At 38.5% G+C, this 21,110-nt stretch overlaps 2 protein-coding genes across 8 annotated transcripts in view; one reads left to right on the forward strand and one right to left on the reverse strand.

Annotated features, from left to right (window-relative positions):
- Positions 1-6,682, forward strand: part of SPAG17 (sperm associated antigen 17) — a 209,669-nt gene extending 202,987 nt beyond the window's left edge. For all 4 annotated transcript variants that reach the window (XR_011438724.1, XM_001500885.5, XM_023641329.2 and 1 more), the window contains one exon: positions 6,493-6,682. The gene's annotated coding sequence lies outside the window, so the exon portion shown is untranslated. The remainder of the gene's footprint in view (positions 1-6,492) is intronic.
- WDR3 (WD repeat domain 3) overlaps positions 676-21,110 on the reverse strand; it is a 29,288-nt gene continuing 8,853 nt past the window's right edge. For 2 of the 4 annotated variants that reach the window (XM_070266358.1, XM_070266359.1), the window contains exons 6-26: positions 20,973-21,068; positions 19,954-20,067; positions 19,506-19,607; positions 18,973-19,070; positions 17,925-18,032; positions 14,580-14,673; positions 12,549-12,650; positions 10,792-10,877; positions 10,481-10,616; positions 9,701-9,757; positions 8,595-8,695; positions 8,256-8,367; positions 7,976-8,110; positions 7,648-7,698; positions 7,038-7,103; positions 6,443-6,535; positions 5,924-5,971; positions 5,179-5,222; positions 3,390-3,518; positions 1,765-1,858; positions 703-1,470 (exon numbers count right to left, since the gene is read on the reverse strand). In XM_070266358.1, coding sequence (XP_070122459.1) covers positions 1,315-1,470; positions 1,765-1,858; positions 3,390-3,518; positions 5,179-5,222; positions 5,924-5,971; positions 6,443-6,535; positions 7,038-7,103; positions 7,648-7,698; positions 7,976-8,110; positions 8,256-8,367; positions 8,595-8,695; positions 9,701-9,757; positions 10,481-10,616; positions 10,792-10,877; positions 12,549-12,650; positions 14,580-14,673; positions 17,925-18,032; positions 18,973-19,070; positions 19,506-19,607; positions 19,954-20,067; positions 20,973-21,068 — 2,022 coding nt within the window. In that variant the 3' untranslated portion in view covers positions 703-1,314. Of the gene's footprint in view, positions 1,471-1,764; positions 1,859-3,389; positions 3,519-5,178; positions 5,223-5,923; positions 5,972-6,442; positions 6,536-7,037; positions 7,104-7,647; positions 7,699-7,975; positions 8,111-8,255; positions 8,368-8,594; positions 8,696-9,700; positions 9,758-10,480; positions 10,617-10,791; positions 10,878-12,548; positions 12,651-14,579; positions 14,674-17,108; positions 17,340-17,924; positions 18,033-18,972; positions 19,071-19,505; positions 19,608-19,953; positions 20,068-20,972; positions 21,069-21,110 lie in introns of all 4 variants that reach the window. The other 2 variants (NM_001433485.1, XM_070266356.1) reach the window with 2 other exon arrangements.

A 21,110-nucleotide genomic window follows, 5' to 3' on the forward strand; every position in this document is an offset into this window, starting at 1 on the left:
GGTTTGGAAACCACCAAAAGTGTTAGTGGAAAATGCTGCCATTTCTTTATGTCTTGATGAACAACTCCAAGAAGCACAAACAAGATATGGATACAGCCTTTGTTCACTCAAGAGTTAAGCTATCGTTCAAGAATTAAGTAACTAACTCCTCTCCCTGGGGGCAGAACAGCTGCCTAAAGACAAGACTGACTCTTCCAACTGGAAAGCACTCAGAATCCACTATCTATTGTCTTGCCTTTTCCTAGTTAAGCCTCAGGAACTTGATCCCAAAATTCTCTTACTCTTATTCTGCCCAACAAATAACGCCACTGTATTCCTTTGTTCCTTCAGTGACTGTGACGCTTGGGAACAGTCACAGACTTGTGGCTGGGACAGACAGCCATGCCACAAGACCTGCCGCTCTGAGACTGGCAAGAAAATGGTAGCACTACAATACAGCAACCTACACAAAATGGACAAATTCATAGAAAGACACAAGCTACTGAAACTGACTCAAGAAGATGCAGAAAATCTGAATAGAACTCTAACAAGGAGGTGAATTAGTAACTTAAAAATTTCCCACAAAGAAAAGCCCAGGCCCACAAGTATGTGTCAATATCTTTTCCTAAAACACTCCCACCTCCCCAAATCCCTATCACGTACACACACACACGGTGTATTAATCACTCAGAAGCCCAGCAAGGCATCTCAGCTGGACTACGCTTTAATTAGAAACAACTATTTTATTTAGAGATGTATACACAATTAGCAATTAGGATATCTTTATATACAGATATAACAACTTGCAAGAGCTTAAGCTTCGGGAGGCCGTTCTAGGTAATTTTTAGGGTCCTTTTCAGCTCTGTAAGTCAGTGATTCTGCATTTATGGGCAGAAAGTAATCAACTGTCCACCTGATTGTCTCAGCAGGAAGTAAAACCTAATACAAAGAAGAACAAATCAACCAACAAATCTTCTGCCTTAAAAAACAAAAATACAAGAAAAACTTTTGAAATGTTAATTTCAACTCCAGTAAAACAAATGCCTACGTAAAAAAAATTCTTTGCTCCCTCCCAGAATAGAAAGGGAAGAACTCTTGCCGGGCTCAATCTTTGAGGGCACAGAGGATTTTAAACCAGTCCTGGGATTCAGTCCAAGAAATGGAGCCCACAGTCCTCAAGTGGAATTCCCTCAGGCAAGCTGGAACCACATCCAGAGATCTTCTGCAACACAGTCAACTCTGTCACCTGGTTATATTAAGTTAACAGCAACTACTGCTGGTTAGTTTGGAAGTCCTTTTAAAGAAAAAGCAGAAAAAAGGCACCACATTTCTGTTCTAAGTCAACGTTAAAATCAGCTTCTCCCTCTTTTTCCTCTTCCTCTTCTTCTCTTCCAAGTGGCTGGTGGCATCAGCAAAAAACATAACTTCACTTTTTGCCTCACATTCCCTCTTGAGATAATCAAGACCTGCCATGTTGAAGCCGATAACATCCTGGGGAGGAATACGGGAAAGATTAAACAAACTTCCTCTCACTTCAGTTCAACAGAGCAGCCTGTGTGAGTCAGGGAACCATGCTGCAGGAGTGGTACCCATCCCTCCCTGTGGAAGGTCTGGGCCTGTTGTTTTTTTCCTATTCCTCCCAGCTCCAGGGAAAAGCTCATCTCAAATACAGAGGTATGTCTGGTCAGTCTCGCCAAAAGATGAGCACAGCGCACTACGCTACTTTTAAGTTACATACACACTAGGATTAGCCCCTCGTGATTGTATTTCTACAAAGATACTTACCCGGACTTGCCTGACTTTTGAAATAGTTGTTTCCTTTAATTTTTCAATCACTGGCACAAGCATTTGGTTGCTAGTGATCTGCCCAAAGTGAATCCTAATAGAAAAATAGAAGAGTCATGTTACAAAGAGGAGTAGTGGTTCTGGCTCTACTTATCCCTTCTAGAAATAGCAAATAGACAGTATCAAAGCAAAAAAAGAAAAAAAAGATTCATTTTACCATATGGGAGTATAGAAATGCTTCTAGCAAAACAACACTAAAGAAGCGTCTTCCCTACTATTCAGTTCAATCTGATGACAATTTTTAAAATACTATCCTAAACCTTACGACACATTCAATTCATCTGCAAAGCTGACTCTTTTTCCCAGTAATCTACCAGGTGGCCATAGATTTTGGCAATCATATTTTATGGAAGGCTCAGTGAGAAAATGAGCCTTCTAAGAAATGCTAACTCAACAAATCTTTCTAATGAAGCCATGGCGGAAAAGAGGTAATCACTGATCAGAGAGTCAAACTCCCACCTGGAGGACCAAGATGCCCTTGGTGAATCCACGCTCCTTTAATCTCCACGCTCATCCTCACCCCCAGTTGTGACTTGCAATGTCCACCTGTGAGGCAGTAACCGTCTACAACCCTCTGATATGCTAGACGTATTCGCGGTGTTTCTCTTAGAATCAGTAACTCTGATTGACCAGCACATATGCCACAGCAGTAAGAAATTATTAGTGAGATTGCTGAGGGTGAATTTATGTCCTCACAACTTGCTCAAAAGTATCAATATGGTCATAGTGTAATATTAACATATCATTGTTCTTCTTTTGCCACTATACTGATAAAATAAAAGGAATGGAGGGTTGAGAATCATGAAAACAGGCCAATTCACCAAATACCAGTTCACTAAATATACCTGTTTTTTTGAACTATTTGGTATTGGCTGACCAGTCTGTATTTTGTCTTCATAACAGCATTTTAAGGAATGTTCAGTTGGTCTCTCTTGCTGTTCCCAGCTACGACAGCTTGAAACTGAGGGGCAGAGACCAGGAGACAGGAAGATTCTATTCTTAAGCCTTTGTAAATACATTCTTCTTAATTACATAATAACAAGAATCTTTCATACTTAAGAATGTACTCTAACAAACATATTTTATGTTTTTCATTCCCTCTATATATGGCCCTACTTTTCCATTTGTACCTATAGAGACTAGGAAAATAAATCCACTATTCCTTAAAATGCTGTTATGAGGACAGAACAAAACCATTTTGCTTAAACAGTTAAAAAGGAACAACAAATGAGGCAAACTGGCCGTTGAGTAACAGGCTCTTAGTCAACTGCCTGGAACCAGAGCCACTGTGTTAGACGCCAGCCCGGAGACCTGCGCCTGACGCGGCACTCCTGAGCAACGTGCCGCCTCATATTAAAGAGGCGGGCCGTCACCATCCTTGTTCTAAGGGCAAGACTGATTCCAAAGGAGAAGAAATAATTTATGTCAGGCAGCACTAAAATTCTGTGAGTCTCTGAGTGTGAAATCTCAGCCATCTTAACCCCGAAGCACTGAGACCTTCAGTTCAAGCAGGACTAGAGCAGCTCCGCTGAGGAGGCCCGGGGTTCTGTGGAAAATGACGTCACCTGAGGAGAAAGAAAAGGCAGCGACACAGAAGTTCAACATCGGAGCCCAGCTGGATGAGTTCGTTAAAGAGCGTGAGGAGGTCTGGGACATAGGAGAAAGGCAGCACAAGCAGGGACTCTTCCAGCTCGCTGAGGAAGAAGGAAATAAACATTAAAACACCACAGTTCTTAATGTGATCAAGTTTTAAATCTTTTCCTCTATTGTTTTTACTGCTCTTCTACTTGAACAGATATTATCCATTTAGAGTTAAATATTCATCTATGTTCTACATGGTTCTCTCTTTTCACTGTTTTTTCATATTTAACCTTTTAATCTATTTGATGTATTTTGGCCCCTGGCATGGTAGGAGAATCTCACTTCTTTTTCTTCCAGATAACCAATTTCTCCAAAGTCTTTTGTTTAATATTCCATATTTATATGATATTTCTCTTACCACACACTGAGTCCTTATAGATGAGAGTCTGTTTCAGGGCTTTCAAGTCTGTTTTGATGATCAAGTGATTCTGACAACGATCCTGTACTATTTCAATTTTGCTAATTTTATAGCTTTTTAATCTAAGAGAATAGCTCCCTCTTGTTATTCTGGTTTGGTTTGTTTTACTTTTCTTGAACTAGTTCGAGTATCATTTCAGCAATTCTAATTAAAAATCTGAAGAGGATTTCAACTGGGATCATAAACCTATAAATTAGTTTAAGAAAAAGTAAATCTTCAAAATACAGAATCTTCCCATCTAGGAATGTAAGTACTGCAATTAATCTAAATTTTCCTCCAAATTTCTCCAGTGAAGTTTCATCATTATCCTCAGATAGGTCCTGTTTATTTCTTGTAAGGGATATATTTAGATATTGAGATTTTTTATGAAAAATAATAACTTTCAGCAGGTCAAACTCATAAATAAAATCCAAAGGTAAATCACAAACAAGAAACATTATTCCAAAAATATATGACAAAAGATATAAAGAATTCTTAAAAACCAGTATAAAGAGCACAAGAAAGGGAAAGTAACTAAAAATTCACAGGTAAAAATATAAATGGCCAACAAATAAAATTTTAATTTCATTAATAATCAAAAGAAATGAAAATAATACACTATCACCTTTTGCCTCTCAAACTGGCAAAAAATTTTTAAAAGGCTGGTAAAAATCAGTACAAGCACTCTGAAAAGTAATTCAGCAACATACGCCTTTAGAAAGCTCATGCCCAGTGATCAGTTATTAGACTACCAGGATTCTTAAAAAAATAGTAACAATGACTAAGATTTATATATAAAGGTGTTCACAGTATTAATAATAGCAAAAAACAAAACCAACATCCAATAGTAATTATTCATACAATGGAATATTTTGAATTCAATAATATGTTTTTGAAGAATATTAATAACAGGAGCAAATGCTCAAGAACTATTCTGTGAAAAAGAAGATAGAAAAGTGTACACAGTATGATTCCAATTGTGTATGTACACAGAACATAAGCCAAAGGAAATATACAACAAAAAATGTTAACAGTTGGTACTTCCAACCAAGTAAGAGATTATTTCATTACCTACAATGTAAAGTAGCACCACCCTGCATTTGCCCTTAAAAGTATCTCCCTTCATACTTTAGGAACAGCTTCCTAGTTCTGCCTTCAAAAGATTCTAACAAATTATTTTCCATCAAAATTTTGCCATAGTTAAACCTATAAGGAGGATAACCATCAATTATAATTTCTACTTATCTCATGTTGAAATAAGCATTTAATAAATGTTGTTAGCTGACAAATTATAATCATTGTGCACTGGGACTCACCTTGACTTGATTCCTTTGAAAATCTCCAACACATAAGCTGAAGGCTATAAAGGAAGCATAAGAGCATGAGTGATACTCTTGGTTGGTTTCTATTGAAGCTCTCTAGTCTCAACCTCCTCAAAGACAGGGACTGCTCCCTCTCACTTGAGAAACAGTGTTCTAAAATGGCAAGACATGCACGGGCTTAGAGTTAGTCAGATCTGGGTTCATAATCCAGTTCTGCCTCTTAGCAACTATGTTACCTTCTGTCGATAAGTCAGGCCAGTTTCCTATCTATAAAATGAAGATGCACTGACTCACAAGAGTATTGGGATGAATGAGACATACAAGTAAAGTACTAAGTAATTAGAGATTGCTGGATAAGCATACGTTCTCCCTCTACTCTCCCTCTCTCTCCTCCTTTATTTGACTTATTTATTTAAACTTTTCCTCCAAAAGCTTCAATTTGAAAGTTCATGTAAATGAACAGAATCTTCAGAGGGCTTTGGATACTGAACATAAATAAGCACTAGAAAATAGAAGAATGCCAGTTCAGTCCAATCAAAAAGGCCGAATCGAAAGTTACACTAAAAAGGTCCTTTTGAAATACAAAATATCCTAGAGGATTCTGCCATTCAAGAGAGATTTTTAAAGATGAAGTATTTCCCAATACATCCATTCTCAAATCATGCCTCTTCACTTCCTCTCTTGTCCTTGAAAGTAACCTTTGAATGACCAAGGGGAAACTGTTAGACATCCTACTCACAGAAATACTGCCATAAGCCATCAAGATGGGGTTGATGGGAAGAGGGACCTATGAAGAAATTATTAAATCAAGTCATTAGAAAACAAGACCTTGATAGTGCTTTTCATAGGTAGGGTGATAACAGTATTTTACATTTTGAAAAGAGAAAACTGAGACCCAAAAGACTGAAAGGGTGTCAAAGAATTATCAGGCCTTTTAGTTTCTATTGTGCTTATGAATGAGTTTGGGCAATACACTTCATCTAGAATAGTCACCCTGCCTCCCAAAGCAAAGCAGGAGCATAAGTTTCTAGTCAACAGAATCAGCTCAATCTACAATTTCCCCTCCTCTTTTTATTAAGACCAAGCTTCCTTCCTCCCCATTCCTCAATTCCTTCTAATATCTGAATTAGAAAAAATTTTATCACATTTATCTCATTTCCTGATCTGAGTTAATAAATACTGAAACAATGACTTTCTCCTCAGGAATTGTCTCTATCTACACATGTTTCCTAGAGCATAACTTAATGGGCTATCTTACCTCCTTCCCCGCAGCTTTACAAATGGCTTTGTGTTCTTTCATTTTTGCAGTTTCTTCTCGGTATAGCTCAACAGCCTCCATGATCCTCTCAGCCTACATGGATGATGACAAAGGAAAGAAATCATCACAACACACTCCATCATCTCAGAACCCTGCAACTGGAAGGCCTGACTAGAAATTTACCAGATAAAGTAGCTTGAGTCAGTTTAATAAAGATGTGCCAATAGAGTGCCAACAGCATCTAAAGACGTCTTTGGTTTTTCTATTCTTTTTTTCAATTTACGGGGAGGAAACTATGAGTCATGGATTCAGGTGAGACTGTATGTGGACACCTTGAGGCAGGCAGCTCCCAGGAACACCTGAAAGTGCTATTTTCAGAAGATCAAGCTTTCCTTTCTAGAAACCACACATTGATTAAACAGATTCAGCACTACTCCTGTCCTTGGTTACAAGGGAGGAAAACAGAGGTTATGATCTCCATCTATGAAGTTCATTAAGTTTTCTGACACAAAAGGGCTATTTGGTTGCTAAAGGCTTTTAATAAAAAGTTGAGATGCTAGGAAAAAATGAGATACTATATTCTATATCAACTTACTGCTTTGACCGTTTCAATAGTTTTCTTTCCAGTAAAGTAATTGTCACCTTGAGTCTCTCCCGGAACCTGCCAGAAACAAAGAGATCTTTGAACGATATCACTGACAGGCATTAAAGAGCCAATAAATTAATCTTATATCCATAAAAGAACAGGCATTACTGTGTAATGATGATGATAACACGGTGTTATCAGCTCCCACTAACTGAGTACTTAGTAAGTGCCAGACACCATCTTAAGTGCTTTATATGTATTATCATAAGAATATATCCTGCTCTACAAAGGTTTAAAGAGAATGCCTAATTTCTCAAATTTTCTGATTTTCACTTTTGAAAATTATTTCATTTTGGAATAAAATAATTCCCTGAAACCTCCTTAAAGAAAAAGCCAGAATGACAATCACTCAATACCCAATTTGGTCAATCTTTTGTCCCATAAAATCAGGAGATACAGTTGCATTAAAAAGGACTACACAGATTCCTTCCCATATCAGCTGGTGATGACTTCAGTATGTAGCCCTAATTCTGATTCCATCAGAAATTCTTGAAATTAGAATAAATCTCAATAAGATAATTATAGGGCACCATCTCAGGGTCCCAAAAGATTTACTTACTGCTGGTTGGTCTTCTTTGGCCACACTCTCCTCATATTCTGCTTCCCTTTGCTGCCAATAGATAGATATAAATTAATTTAAAAGGAAAAACATGGGCTGCACATGAAGTGAAATGAGACAGTGAGAAACTACTTCTTTCAAAACATTATCCCCTAATGGCATGCCTGTCTCTGCCTGACCGCAGAAATGGTGACAGTAGTCTTGGAAACATCTCCTGGAGGTTCTTGGACCTGTGCTGACTGAGCTGTGACTGCACTGGACAGGCTTTAGCTGGGATAGCACGTCAGACACCCACCAGCATATCTGTAACCAAGCCTAAAGTCCTCACCATCTCCCTTTCTTCCTCAAGAATAAGAGGCTCCCGTGTTCTCTCCCAGAGTCTCAGAGATTTGTCATGGGACGACGACACAACGTAGTCTCCACTGGGGCTTACAGCCAAGCACCATATTTCCTGGTGGTGCCCCTGAAGAGACAAAAAACAGAAACAAAAACCCTGAATAAGGCTACCTTACTCACAGACAGCTACCTGCTTACATTAGTGGGAGATCAACACTCAATCTCAAAAGTAGTTCTTAAGGACTGAGTAAGCAAAGCAGACAAGAGGTTACCTCCAGAGTCTGTATGTGTTCAAATTTGTCCGCATCCCACTGCTTAATCTTGCGGTCTTTCCCAGCAGTGAAGAAGAGGTGAGACTTGGGTACAAACTGTAGGTACATCACACTACAGAGTGATAGAAGTATTCAAATGTCATCAAATTCCACATTATTAGAAAGAGCCTTACACACATAAATAGATTTTGGATGGCTAGTTCTAGACTGTCTTATTACTTACATTTAGAAGTTTCAATTTATGACTGTCTGAGAACACTAAATAAAAGACACTGACGCTCAAGGCAAATGATACTCAGAGGTGACTCAAAGGGAGGTCTTAGAAAAGACTGCACCTACCTGTCATCATGTGCAAAAAGAGATTTGTGGCAGTCCCCAAAGTCCAAACCCCAGATTTTCACATTCCTGTCAGCAGAGCCAGTTGCTATTAGTGCTCCATCCTATGAGGAAGAGAAGTAAAACATTATTTGATTACCTGAAACTCTGTAAATTAGATAAAGAAAAGCTAACCGGAACATTTAACCCACTTCTTTCAAAAACATTAAAATCAACGTCAAAAAATGAATTTTAGCTCTCTACCAAAAGTACCCACTTCTTTGCTTTTACCTACAGATCTACTTTAAAAGCTTCTTAAGTGAAAGCAAGAATTTGGTGGCTTATGTTTTGGTTGTGCCTGGATGTTGGTTATCTGTTTACTTCGTTAAATAGATACGAAAAAGAATCTCTGATCTCTGTCATAGGATTTGGGGGGAGAGAGGAAGAGGGAAAGAGACAGAAAAATGAGGCTGGGAAAGAAGCTACCAGAATGTTTATGACCTAGCTTTTTATCCCATGTTCCCTATCACTATTTCTCTTATCTTTCCTATTTCAATTCCCAGTTCAAATGATTATCACAGAACAAGAAAACTGGAAATATTTTCTAACACTAACTTATTCTGTGAATGTACTGATCATGACAACAAGAGCACAGGGCCAAATCCTTTTACCCGGACTACACATTGTTTCTAAATATATAACTAGACATTGCAAAAATACGATTTTGGTCAAAAGACTAAAAGCATACGTAGTGCAAAATACTGTAAATATCTACCTCACCAATATTATCCTTCAGAACAAAAGGGGATGCTTTTTTTAAAAGTCTTTCACATTTTAGGGTGTTTTACCAATTATAGTATTTTAGACAACAAAATACTATTTGGGAATCCACAACAGGGAGTTAGTTATGAGGAAGCATTCAGATATTTGTCAAAATATTCTGAAAGCATTAAAGTACATATATTTAAGATATGGTTATTACAATTACTTTATGATTTCTTTTTTTTGGAGAAAGATATACAACAGAATGAAAAAATAAATACTCTAAAAAGAAGATATCAAGCCAAGAACTAGGGAAGCGCTTTAGAAAAGACAAGTTGTCACTGAGACACTATTTAACTTTTACTTACATAAGAGATGTCCATGCATATAACAGGCAGTTTGTGTCCATACAGCGACAGAAAAAACTAAACATTAAAAAATACATATATAAATAAGTCACGTCCGTCTATAAAATATACTTTATTACATGTGGATCTAAAACATAACTTTAAAATACAATGCTAAAAAATGTTCTGCATTGCTTTATGTCTATATTTTCAAAGAAGACAATTGAACCGCCAAAGGCAGCTTGAACCTATGTCTAGCACACAGACCCTGCAGGCACTTGCCAAGAACACTACAATGAAGTGGAGCCAGCGATGTCCTGGAAGCCTACTGCCTCAATCAGAATACGGCAGAGATGTTCTCTGGATCTCTTAGCTGAAAGGACTCTAGGGCACTTGTTTCACAATACTCCTAGGCCCAGTCCAGTCCTACTGACTCTCTGGGCAAAGGGCCCAGTAATCTATATTTTTATAAGAAACCCAAATGATCCTGATGTACAGCCAAGGGTGGAATCACTGCCCAGGACACCCAGCAATACTCTTAGAACTATTGGCTACAACAAATTTTTCTATCCACAGATTTTCTGAACGCATGAAATATAACTTGCTTTAAACAAAATTTTAAAAAATTTATGAACCAAAGGATTCTTGTAAAACTCTAGCTTTCCTAGTGCACCTGCAATGTTTTGATTCACACACAAATTTTTAGAAACATAGTACTGCTGGGCCACTTCTTTTTAGTCTCAGCTCAAGGTCAGTCAGAAAGAAAGAAAGAAAGAATATTCCCAGGCCTAACCACTGCACCTTTAAAGTGTCCACGTAGAAAATTTTCACGGTGCAGTCCAGCAGAGACACAGCCAACAGCTTTTGATTGGGAGAGTAACTGACACACAGAACATCTTCATCTAGTTGCAAGGTTCGGGTTTGCTTCACAGAAAGTCTGGCAGACAAAAAGCATCAAGAAAAAAATAAATACTGAGTACTCTACCAAGGGAGACAAAAATTCCAAAAACACTCTGGAGCGCAACAGAAATACACATGTCAAAAGTCCATTCAGTGGTTTCTCATTTTCACTCCAAAACATGGACATAAATTAAAAAAAAATATTTACTCACCTCTTCTGGGTACTGTTTTCATCTTTCACCAACTCAAAATCCCAGAACCTGACAGATTTATCTGCACCACCTGTCACAAAGCCACGCTAAAAATCAAATAACATTTCAATTAAAAAATATTTTAGGGGCCGGCCTGGTGGGGTAGTGGTTAAGTTCATGCATTCCACTTTGGTGGCCCAGGGTTCACGAGTTTGGATCCCGGGTGTGGTCCTATACACTGCTCATCACGCTATGCTGTGGTGGTGTCCCACATACAAACCAGAGGAAGACTGGCACGGATGTTAGCTCAGTGATAGTCTTCCCCAAGCAAAGAAATAAAATAAAATAAAATCTTTTAGTACAGAAATTTTGATAAGAAGACACATGAAAATAGTATAAAAGACCATTTTTACTTAATGGCATGGGACAAGAATTAAGAAAATGTGGTTTCTCCTTAACCCCTTTCATTGCTTTTTTGGGGCTGCTGCCACAGACCTTATTTGAGAATTCCTAGCAGAGACTAATACAGACAGATGATAACATGTGTCAAATTCTAGTTATACTTTCATTTAGCATTCTGAAGAAAGACTCAATGAACACTGTGGGGGTTTTTGCTCCACCTAAAAAGGCAACAGTCAAAAGAATTTGCTGTTGAGTAAGAAAATACTCTGAAATACACATAGATTGGGTAATCTAAATAAGTTTGTTCAAAGTATTTACCTTGGAAGGGCATAAATTTATTCCTGCAACATCCTTGCTTAAAATATGTTCAAAACTGTTTTGCAATATCAAGAAAATTAGTCTCATCACACTGTAGTGTTAGTGCAAAGTATATAGAACATGAAGTCAGAAAACTAGATCTCAAGTGTCTATTCTGCCATTTCAGAGATTTATAACATAGGAAATAAACTTACAACAATCGTTAGTCTTGTTGTAGTGATAAAGACTACCTAGTTTATAAAACCATTGTAAAAATAACAATGATATAACGGATGTGAAAATACTTCGGAAAAGATAGAACACTCTACAAAGGCAAGATGTTATTACTACTTAAATTTTAAATGCTGTTTTGTTTCGACCCTAAACAGCACTGCCCACACTAAATTCTAGATTCTGTCTTTTCCAAAAATAATATCTGTTTTCAATGGATGAAGGTTTGCCACCATTGACAATATTCAAACAAACGGGCCACAATCTCTTAAGGTATTGTCAAAAAATACCTCAAAATGTTCTGAGCAACAGCACCATTACTAGCATAAGTATACAATTCTCCAGAGCGACTCCTCTGAAGGGAAGCACACTACTATGACTTGACAGGGCTGACGTATTCGCTAAAAAACACTAGATTTACATAGTCATAGATGTACGGACCAAAAGGGAGCAGAAAAGTGTACTCTATCCTCTACATTGTGTTGCCCAAGTAAGCATTTCCTCTTAAAAGGTATCACAAACCATTGGTAAAAAATTATGAGGGTAAGCAATGTGATGTCATGTAGCTGATGATCCAGAGCAGCTGAACAAGAATTCATTTCATAATGACAGCTGTTTATATTATCAGGCACAAGATATGGCCTCATATGATATGAAATTATGTATCATATATGCAAAATATGTATCATATACTAATAATATTATATATTAAAGATTACATAAAAAGTGAGCTTTCCTTAAAGATATCCTGAGAAAGATCTTTGCTAGGCAGCAATAAAACTTGATATAAGAAATGGGAAATGCAGCCAGAGTACTGAAGCCCAGATCTTAACATCTGGTTTAGTTACCTGATCTGGAGAGAGAGACAAGGACCACAAAGCTCCATCATGTGCATCTATTGTCTCCAGCAGATTTCCTGAGGCCAAGTCATAAAGCTGCAGCTTTCCTGTCTGTGGAAGACACATAATGAGCACAGCTCTCATGAGCACACCTGCAACCTCCATGATTCATGCCTACACAGGTTAGAAAAGATTTCATAACCAAGCAGCAACAATGTGGCCAACTGCTTAGGAAATGGACCCCACGTTCCATGCTCTGTACTTCCTATCTGAAAAACTGCTGTTAAATCCCCTACTGACATACTGAGTTAACCTTGGCGGGGTTACTATGCTGACAGCTATGGAACAGTATAACCTTGTAGTGCAGGACTCTTGTCACTTTCATTGGTTCCCCAACTTCAAAAGGGAAATATCATGGCCATAGGCAAATCAGAATAAACTCAATAGCAAAAGGCAAACCTAAAAATCTTTGAAGTTTAATCAACCCTAAGCAGACCACCCTTCATGGTAACTGGCTTAACCAACTCTTCTCCATCTAGCTTAGATTTCCTCCCCTACGATACAATGACAGCAAGAAACACAAATCTACTTACAATGTTAGGGAGGGCAACGAACTTCAAAAGACAAACTGCAATAGCTTAGAAAAGATTCAGCTACACCTCCTCTTTAGAGCTCTGTATACGCCGTGGTCACCATGCCAGCATGGAACACACAACAGCAAAGCCTGCTCTATGATGAGCTTCCACAAATGTGGTGGGAAGCGGGTTAAGATGAAAGACTTGAGACCCAGGGTCACCTCTTTCCAACTCTGTGACTGTGGGTGAATTCATCCCCATGAGCCTGTTTTTTCATCTGTAAAATAGAGTTTATATCACCAACCTTGCTAAGCTATTGTGGGGAATAAATGAGATAATGTACATTAACTGCCTGGCACAGAGGCCATATTTTAGTCATACGTAGTCTTCGAAGCAATTCACAAAATGCCTTTCCAAGAGCAAATAGTAGATGGACATTTGTTAAAAGAATGAATGAAAAATGAGGGAAACTTTTAACTGAGATTTAATCTTTTTCCCTGGCACTGACCCTAAAATCTCTCCAGCTTATTTTACACTTTTTGCCAAGCAAAAAATATCCATTGTGATACACAGATTTTCTAATAAAATAATCATGCACATACGGCATTGTTTTAGGGGCTAACAATGACAAATACTTACAAAGCACTTTTCAAAACATTCCATGGACCATATTCCATTTTATTCTCACTACTCCTACTACCATTACTGCCACTTCTGCTACCAGCTCTTATTTATTAGTTATTTGCTGTGAGCCAGTCTCTGTGCTAACTGCTTTGCTACTGTGAGGTAGGTTATTTACATCATTTTACATGAAAAAAACAAGGCTTACAGGGTTAAGTGACTTGCCCAGAGGTCTCACAGCTAGTGAGTGGAAGAGCTGGGATTCAAACCTGGGCCACCTGGTGTGAAAGCCACTGTGAAAAAGCAAGCGTCATCATCCCACTAGAGACAAGAAAACACACCAAGGGAAGTGATGTGACTTGCTCCAAATTATCTATTTTGTAAGGGGGAGAATCTGAATCCAAATCCATATCTGCTTATTCCCATATGGTTATCTCCCAATCTGATTAGCAGCTGGGAATGAGGACCTGGTCAGTCTGTCTTCAGTGAATGCTTCTATCTGCCAGGCATGATGCTAGGTACCTCACGTATTTTATCACTGGTCTTTTCAAAACACAATTACGTAAGTGCTCATAAAAAGATGCACGAAAGGCTGATCACCAAAATGTTAATTTCAGGGTCATGATTTTAATTTAATTTTCTTCTTCATAACTTGCAATAAGGTTTGATATTTTAAAAACAAAACAAAAAACAAATCTCAAAAAAAGGGCAATGAACTAACACCCTCTCATATTATCCAGCGCTAATACACTTCCAGTATGCTAAAAAAGGAACCAGATTGCTCAAATAGCTTTAATACTGAGTAGAAAAGCCCCCCAAAATCCAAGAAAAAGTCTCAGTTTACCTTTGTTCCTATGACCACCTGCCTATCACCAGGTACAAAGAACGAGCAAAGTGCGTATTCACAGGTCATCGTGCGAATACACTGCAGTGTAGACCTGTGAGAAAGAAGGGACAAAGAGCCCATATGTTAAGAGAACCTGCTTCCCCATTTTAGACACCAGCGTGCATGTTCACTACAGATTTAGACACACAGAGTGATCAACATGAGTGAGGACAAAGTCTGAATGAATAACTCTAGGCTCAGACTCATAGTCGAGGGAGAAAATAACAAACAGTACCTAATTTATTTTCTTTGTAAGGGCCTCCTAATCCTCAGGAACAGAGATTATACAAATGTAGGACAGAGAAAAGCATCTGCTGGGCTCAACAGAGCCTGACCTGCCATCACAAAGAAGTAAGTGAGCCCATAGGATTGCTGGTGGAATTAGCACATCATTATAGATCCCTACAAGTAACGTTCATTTTATTGGACCATAAACATTCACCCATTCAAAAAATATATATCAAACGCCCACTTCATTCAATAAACATTTACTGAATGCCAGGTACTGTTCTAGGTGCTGGAAATATAACAGTGAAACAGAAGTCCTAAACTTCATAAACCTTAACATTCTTTAGGAATGAGACAAATAAATATTAGTGTATCAGGTGATACAGACGCTATGGAGAAACACAAAGCTAGGGAATGCGATGAGGAGCGAGGGTGGGAAGGGGAGAGCAGGACTGTCGTCTGATGAGAAGACAGGGAGAAAGCCTACAGATAAACCGGGAAGACGGTTCCAGACAGAAGGAACAGGGAGCACAACAGCCACGACGCAGCACATTCTTGCTGTGTTCAGGGATAACAAAAAGGCCAGTGTGGCTCCAGCGGAGGAGAAGGGGAGAGCAGTCAGAGAAGCTCTGTGAGGACCTCGGCATTTACTTAGAGTGAGACAGAGCTAGCGGAAGTGATATAACTCCCATTTAAAAAAGATTAGACAGGCTGCTGTGTTGAGAACAGACTATAGAGGGGCAAGTAAGGAAGCAGGAAGACCAGCCAGGAAACTGTTGCAACCAGCTGGATGAGAGATGGTGGTGGTTTGCAGTGGGTGGGGGCAGCTCAAGGGATGAGATGTGGCTGAAATCTGGGTAAGTGTTGAAGGTAGAGCTGATAGGATTTGCTAACGAATCGGACCTGGGACATGAAAGAGATAGAAAATGGCTACAGGGATTTGGGCTAGAACAACTGGAAGGAAGTAATTATTTACTAAGATGGGGAAATCTGTAGGAACGGCAGGTGAAGAGAATGTTGGAGAAATGAAGATCACAAGTATGGTCTGGGATGTATAAAAATTTGAGATGCCTAAGTACACATCCAAGTGGTGATACAAAAGATTTGGATACATGAGTCTGATGTCCAGAGAGAGCCTAAGGCTAGAGATACAGATTTATGCATCACTGACATATGAAAGCCATGTGACTAGAAATCACATAAAGTGAGTGCAGATAGAGAATAGGGCCGGAGACTGCCCTGAAGTATTCCAACATCTAGAGGTCAAAAGATAAGAAAGATACAGCAAAGCCTGAGAAAAAACAGCCAGCAGAGGAAGAGGAAGTAATGAAAGTCAAAGAAAGTGTTTCAAAGAGGAGAAGATTATCAATTTAAGGAAAGAGTGTCAAGTGAAGCTTACAGGTCCTTGGATTTAGAAACATGAAGATCACTGATGAGATGACAAGAGCTGTTTTGGCAAAGTGGGGAGGATAACAGCCTGATGGGAGACAGACGAAGACAGAATAGAGAAAAGGAATCAGAGGATGGAGAGATAACTAGAGAAAGATATAAAGACAAACAAAGGTTATTTTTTCTTTTAAGATGGGAGATATTACAGCATATCTGTATGCTGATGGGAACGACCCAATAGAGAGAAAAAATTAACGATGCAGGAGAGGGAAGAAAATTGCTAGAAGGGGAGAGGAGAAAGAACATCATTTACAAGCTTTGATTAACTTTGGTTAGGAGCACCAACATAGTAGGAGGAGGAAAAACAGATTATGTGGCTGTAGATGCAGCTAAATTGGCAGATGTAATGGGAATATATGAACGTTTCCTACACGATTCCATTTTTCCACTTAACTAGCAAGCAAAGTCATCAGTTTAAAGGTGGGGGAGGTGTTTGAGGATAGAAAAGGAGGGGTGAAACAGTCATTTAGGAAAGAAGAAATGAGACATTATGGAAAAATTACTGGGCAGCACTAAAAGCCTACTTGCATATAAAGAGCATGCAGTATGTTTGTTTTTTTCTCTAGCCAAGTACAGCTACAAGCTTCAGACATGGAATAAGCTTGCAGCTTTTTGCACCAAATTTAAAAAGGCAACTTTTCCTACTCTAACCTCCACAGGCCTATGGTCAAAATGCACTGAAGACACATTTTGAAGGGATCGTATTTAGGCCTTAAGAAACTAATAACTAACCATCAAGAGTACTAAAAACTCATTCAAAGGGAAGGAAATGCTACTGGATAAAGCTAGAAATAGCATCATTTCACAAACCTGTTCCATATCTTAATGGAATCAGCTGATGCTGAAAGGACAGCAATATTGTCTGAGCTGAATGACAAAGTCCGCACATCACTGCGATGACCCCCAATGGCAATTCTGCTTGCCCTGACAGGCTGAGTCGTCAGTGCAGATGGACTCAGAGAATATAACTCCACCAAGTTGTTTTGCAGCAGGAAGACAGCCTTCAATTCTCCTTGAGATGAATGAATCAAGTCAAAGGATCTGCGTGAGAAAATATTCGTAACTGTTCTAGCTACCATCTTAGCTGACAAGGTCAACTTTTTCTAGAACGGCTTTGCAACATCCTCAATCTACATAAAGTTTGAAAAAGTATAAAGAATTTTACAAATAGGAGAGCTTGGAGTATCGGATGGTAGTCAAGTACAGCCTTCTAAGGCAAAGAAACCTGGGCTCACATACTGGATCTGACATATATCTTGTCTTGGTGTATGTATTTTTTATAAATGACCTTATTTATATTTATAAATGACCTCACCCAAAAGAATTTATTCTTTTGGAAAATGGGGTATACATTTTTCTTTTTAATTGGCAGTAGGAATAATAAACAAATGGATAAAAGGTTATTATAATAAAACAAATAATGAGATGATGAATAAGTGGGCCCATGGTGAGGGCAGTAGGAGCCAAGTGTGACACAGGTGTCCCACAATCACTGTCTCCAAATATTTAATTGGTATAGATTGCTTATAAATAGCATGAAAAAGCCAATACAACTATGTAGCTTACTATTGCTACAATACTTAAGATACTTCTTTCAAATACTTCAGATACTACATTTTTACTCACTTAATTTTGGCAGAAGTTTTGATATTAGTCACCCGTTGGATTTCATCTTGCAGAGTCATTTCAACACTGACTTCAAGGTCTTCCTCCTCCCCTTTGCAAGAACTTAATCTAGAGGACAAAAAAAGACTATCATACTATCACCTTTCTAACAAAGAAGCCACTTTGCTGTTACTTGAGTCAAGTCATACTATCACCTTTCTAACAAAGAAGCCGCTTTGCTGTTACTTGAGTCAAGTTCTGGCCAGAACCTGTGTGATCCTGGGAGAGTCACTTAACCACACAAGATTACCACGAGAATTGAACAATGTAAGAATACTTTGTGAACTAATGTGCCATAAATATAAAGTATTTCATTTAATAAGTACCCTCAATAAATGGATTCTGAATACAACAGCAGACAAAATTTCCTGGGACAAGTCTCTATAATTCAAACTATTCCATTGAAATGTTTCTGGTAGACTTATCTAACTTCAGGTCTTTTTAGAAAATCCATTAACCTGCACTTATCAATCCAGCCATGTCAAATAAACCAAAGGTCGCAAAAGATTTGCCAAGTCAGATAACTTTTTATTTCCTTGAGACTTGATCAATTTCAACCACTGAGGAACCTATTTCTATGGTTATAATGACCTATTTCAAGGTTATATTGCCTCCAAACTTCAATTATATAACTGCCCAACCAGTCTTTCTTCTCAGAGTCCCAAAAGTCAACATTATGCAACCCAGCTTCCTTCTGTATAGTTTGTTGTCATTAAAAACACAGTGCTAGCCTCTGAGAATTAAATCATTTAGAAGCTATTTTTAAAAATTTGTAGACTTTCTAGTTCTGTGTGGCTCTGATTTCAAGACTTAAGAACACGCTAGTTATGAAGCTACGCAAAAGAGTAGAAGTTTAAAACTTGGACTACTGGCACCCTACAAAATTTTCTCAAGGTCTTAACAGCAATTGTTAACAAAGCAAATATTTCCTCAAAGAAGTCATCGCTTTTCTGTTAGTATGCGGTCCACCCAGCATACTTTATTAGTAGTAAATATTAAGAAAACACACTTGGCTTTCTTTCTAGCTTTCTTCATCTTCTTATCCTTTTTCTTCTGAATTTCTTCTCCGGAAAGGATACAAAACACTTCTAGCACAGAATCAGTTCCCTAGAAAGGCAAACGGTTGATGTGAGTCCAGGATAGGCAATTTGTAATTTAGCTTTTTCTCAGAAAGAACTAAATAATAACATTTCCCCTTCTTGCCTTACTAGTTGGATTACGCTGGACAACTTAATCTCTCTGGGATTGTTGTCTCATCTGTAAAGTGGGGATACCACTTCCTATTCACAGTGTTCCTCTGAAGACTGAATAAGAAGTTAACGCTTTTAAATTGCTTAGAAAAGCAAGCATTTAATAAAGGGCTGCTAATAATAAGAACAATAATAGTAATCATTATTGTTGTTATGCTAATAGCAAGGGATTATAAATCCTCACAGCACCATATAACAAATTCTTAACATGACCAAAGAAAAATTCATCTCTACACTGAGTCTCTCAAAGAAACAGCCCAATCTGTTATTCTCTCCTAAGCCAGATACTCACATGGCAAGCAAGAATCCTGCCCGTCCTGTCGACTGCAAGGTTCACAACTCTGTCCCTTCCTTCCCGCATTATGGAACCAGCTTTCCTGCATGTAAGGATGCGCTACAGAAGAAGCAACAGAGAAGATGAAGGTTAAATGTAAGTTCTGCCAAACCTCTCAAAAGATATGGCTCCAGAGAGCCGGCCCTATGACACAGTGGTTAAGTTTTGTGCTCTCTGTTTCGGTGGCCCGGGTTTGTGGGTTCAGATACCAGGTGGGGACCTACACCAGTCGTCAGCCGCAACCCACATATAAAGCGGAGGAGGACTAGCACAGACGTTAGCTCAGGGCTAATTTTCCTCAAGATAGTCCCTAAAATGATGATGAGAATTGCAAATTTAAAAGTCTGCAATTCTCACTTTTCCCACTGCTCAACTCAATTGAAGAGAAGAAACAAAAATAAATTACATCCTCAGGAGCTTCACTCGTCTCAAGGGCACCATCCTCTGCTTCATGTGTGTCCTGTATTCCAGAGGAAGGCCCTTTGATTTTCTTGGGCTCTGGTTCCTCTGGGTCTTCGATCTGTTTTATAAAAACAGGAAAAGAAAAGCTGAAAGAATGTTCCAGGAGGTGACGCTTAACCCTAATGACTTAGAAACCTGTCCTTATGGCCACTAATATTTTCCATTTAGTGATCTCTCTGACTAACCCTCTTCAATGGTAGGACATTTACCAGAACATATTAACATATTTGACTACATCAAATGTGAGCAAAACATTATTCACTATTCTGTCTCCAATAACACTCTATTGTGTAAGGACCACTGCTTAGTAACAAGGTTAAAAATGACGACAAACTCATCACTGACTTTAAAACCTTCTCAGGTGTTGGATCTACCATATTCTAGAGGGAGAGATTCAAACCGGCATTAAGAATTGTAAAGGCATTCCAAGAGATTACATTTTCTCCTTAAAGAAAGAAAAGATAAATCCTCGCCTACTAATGTCGAACTCATCAAAGTGGCTACTGGACACACCACCACATACCTCACTCTAGCTAAACCTAAGGTCCATAACCCTTTTTTCACACAAAATCTTTGAGGATCTGAGAAAAACTTATAAATCTTCTCAGAATACACATATGTATAAACACACACAAATTTTACATAGATTTTTGTTTGAGGGGAAAGAGTGACAGATTTGTCCATTCATGGACACCCAAGGTCCAGGAATATCAGGCTAAACTGAAAGACTAGCATTACTAGAAGCTGTGGGCCTTCTGCAATCCTTCTTCCAAGCTCAAATAAACGAGGACAATGGAGTATATAACAAACAAAATATCTGTTTAGAAGTTGCAGGTTATCAAGGTGATAGAATTCCTTCTAGTACTATGTGAATCACTCAATAATTACATCCAATTCTAAACTCAGTGAGCCCATGAAACTGCTGAGACATGACACAGCCCATGATGAGAAAACAGTAACTACCTCTTCCAGATAGGCTATGTCCCAAGCCCTCAGCTCACTGTCGGAAGTCCCAGTGACGAGTCGCTTTTCTTCTGACACCAGAACCAACCCCCACACCTATAGAGAATAAAAAGAGCCAAATAGTATGATTTTTAAGAG

This window comes from Equus caballus, chromosome 5 (assembly GCF_041296265.1).
Source record: "Equus caballus isolate H_3958 breed thoroughbred chromosome 5, TB-T2T, whole genome shotgun sequence".
In the NCBI taxonomy this organism is placed as follows: Eukaryota; Metazoa; Chordata; class Mammalia; order Perissodactyla; family Equidae; genus Equus; species Equus caballus.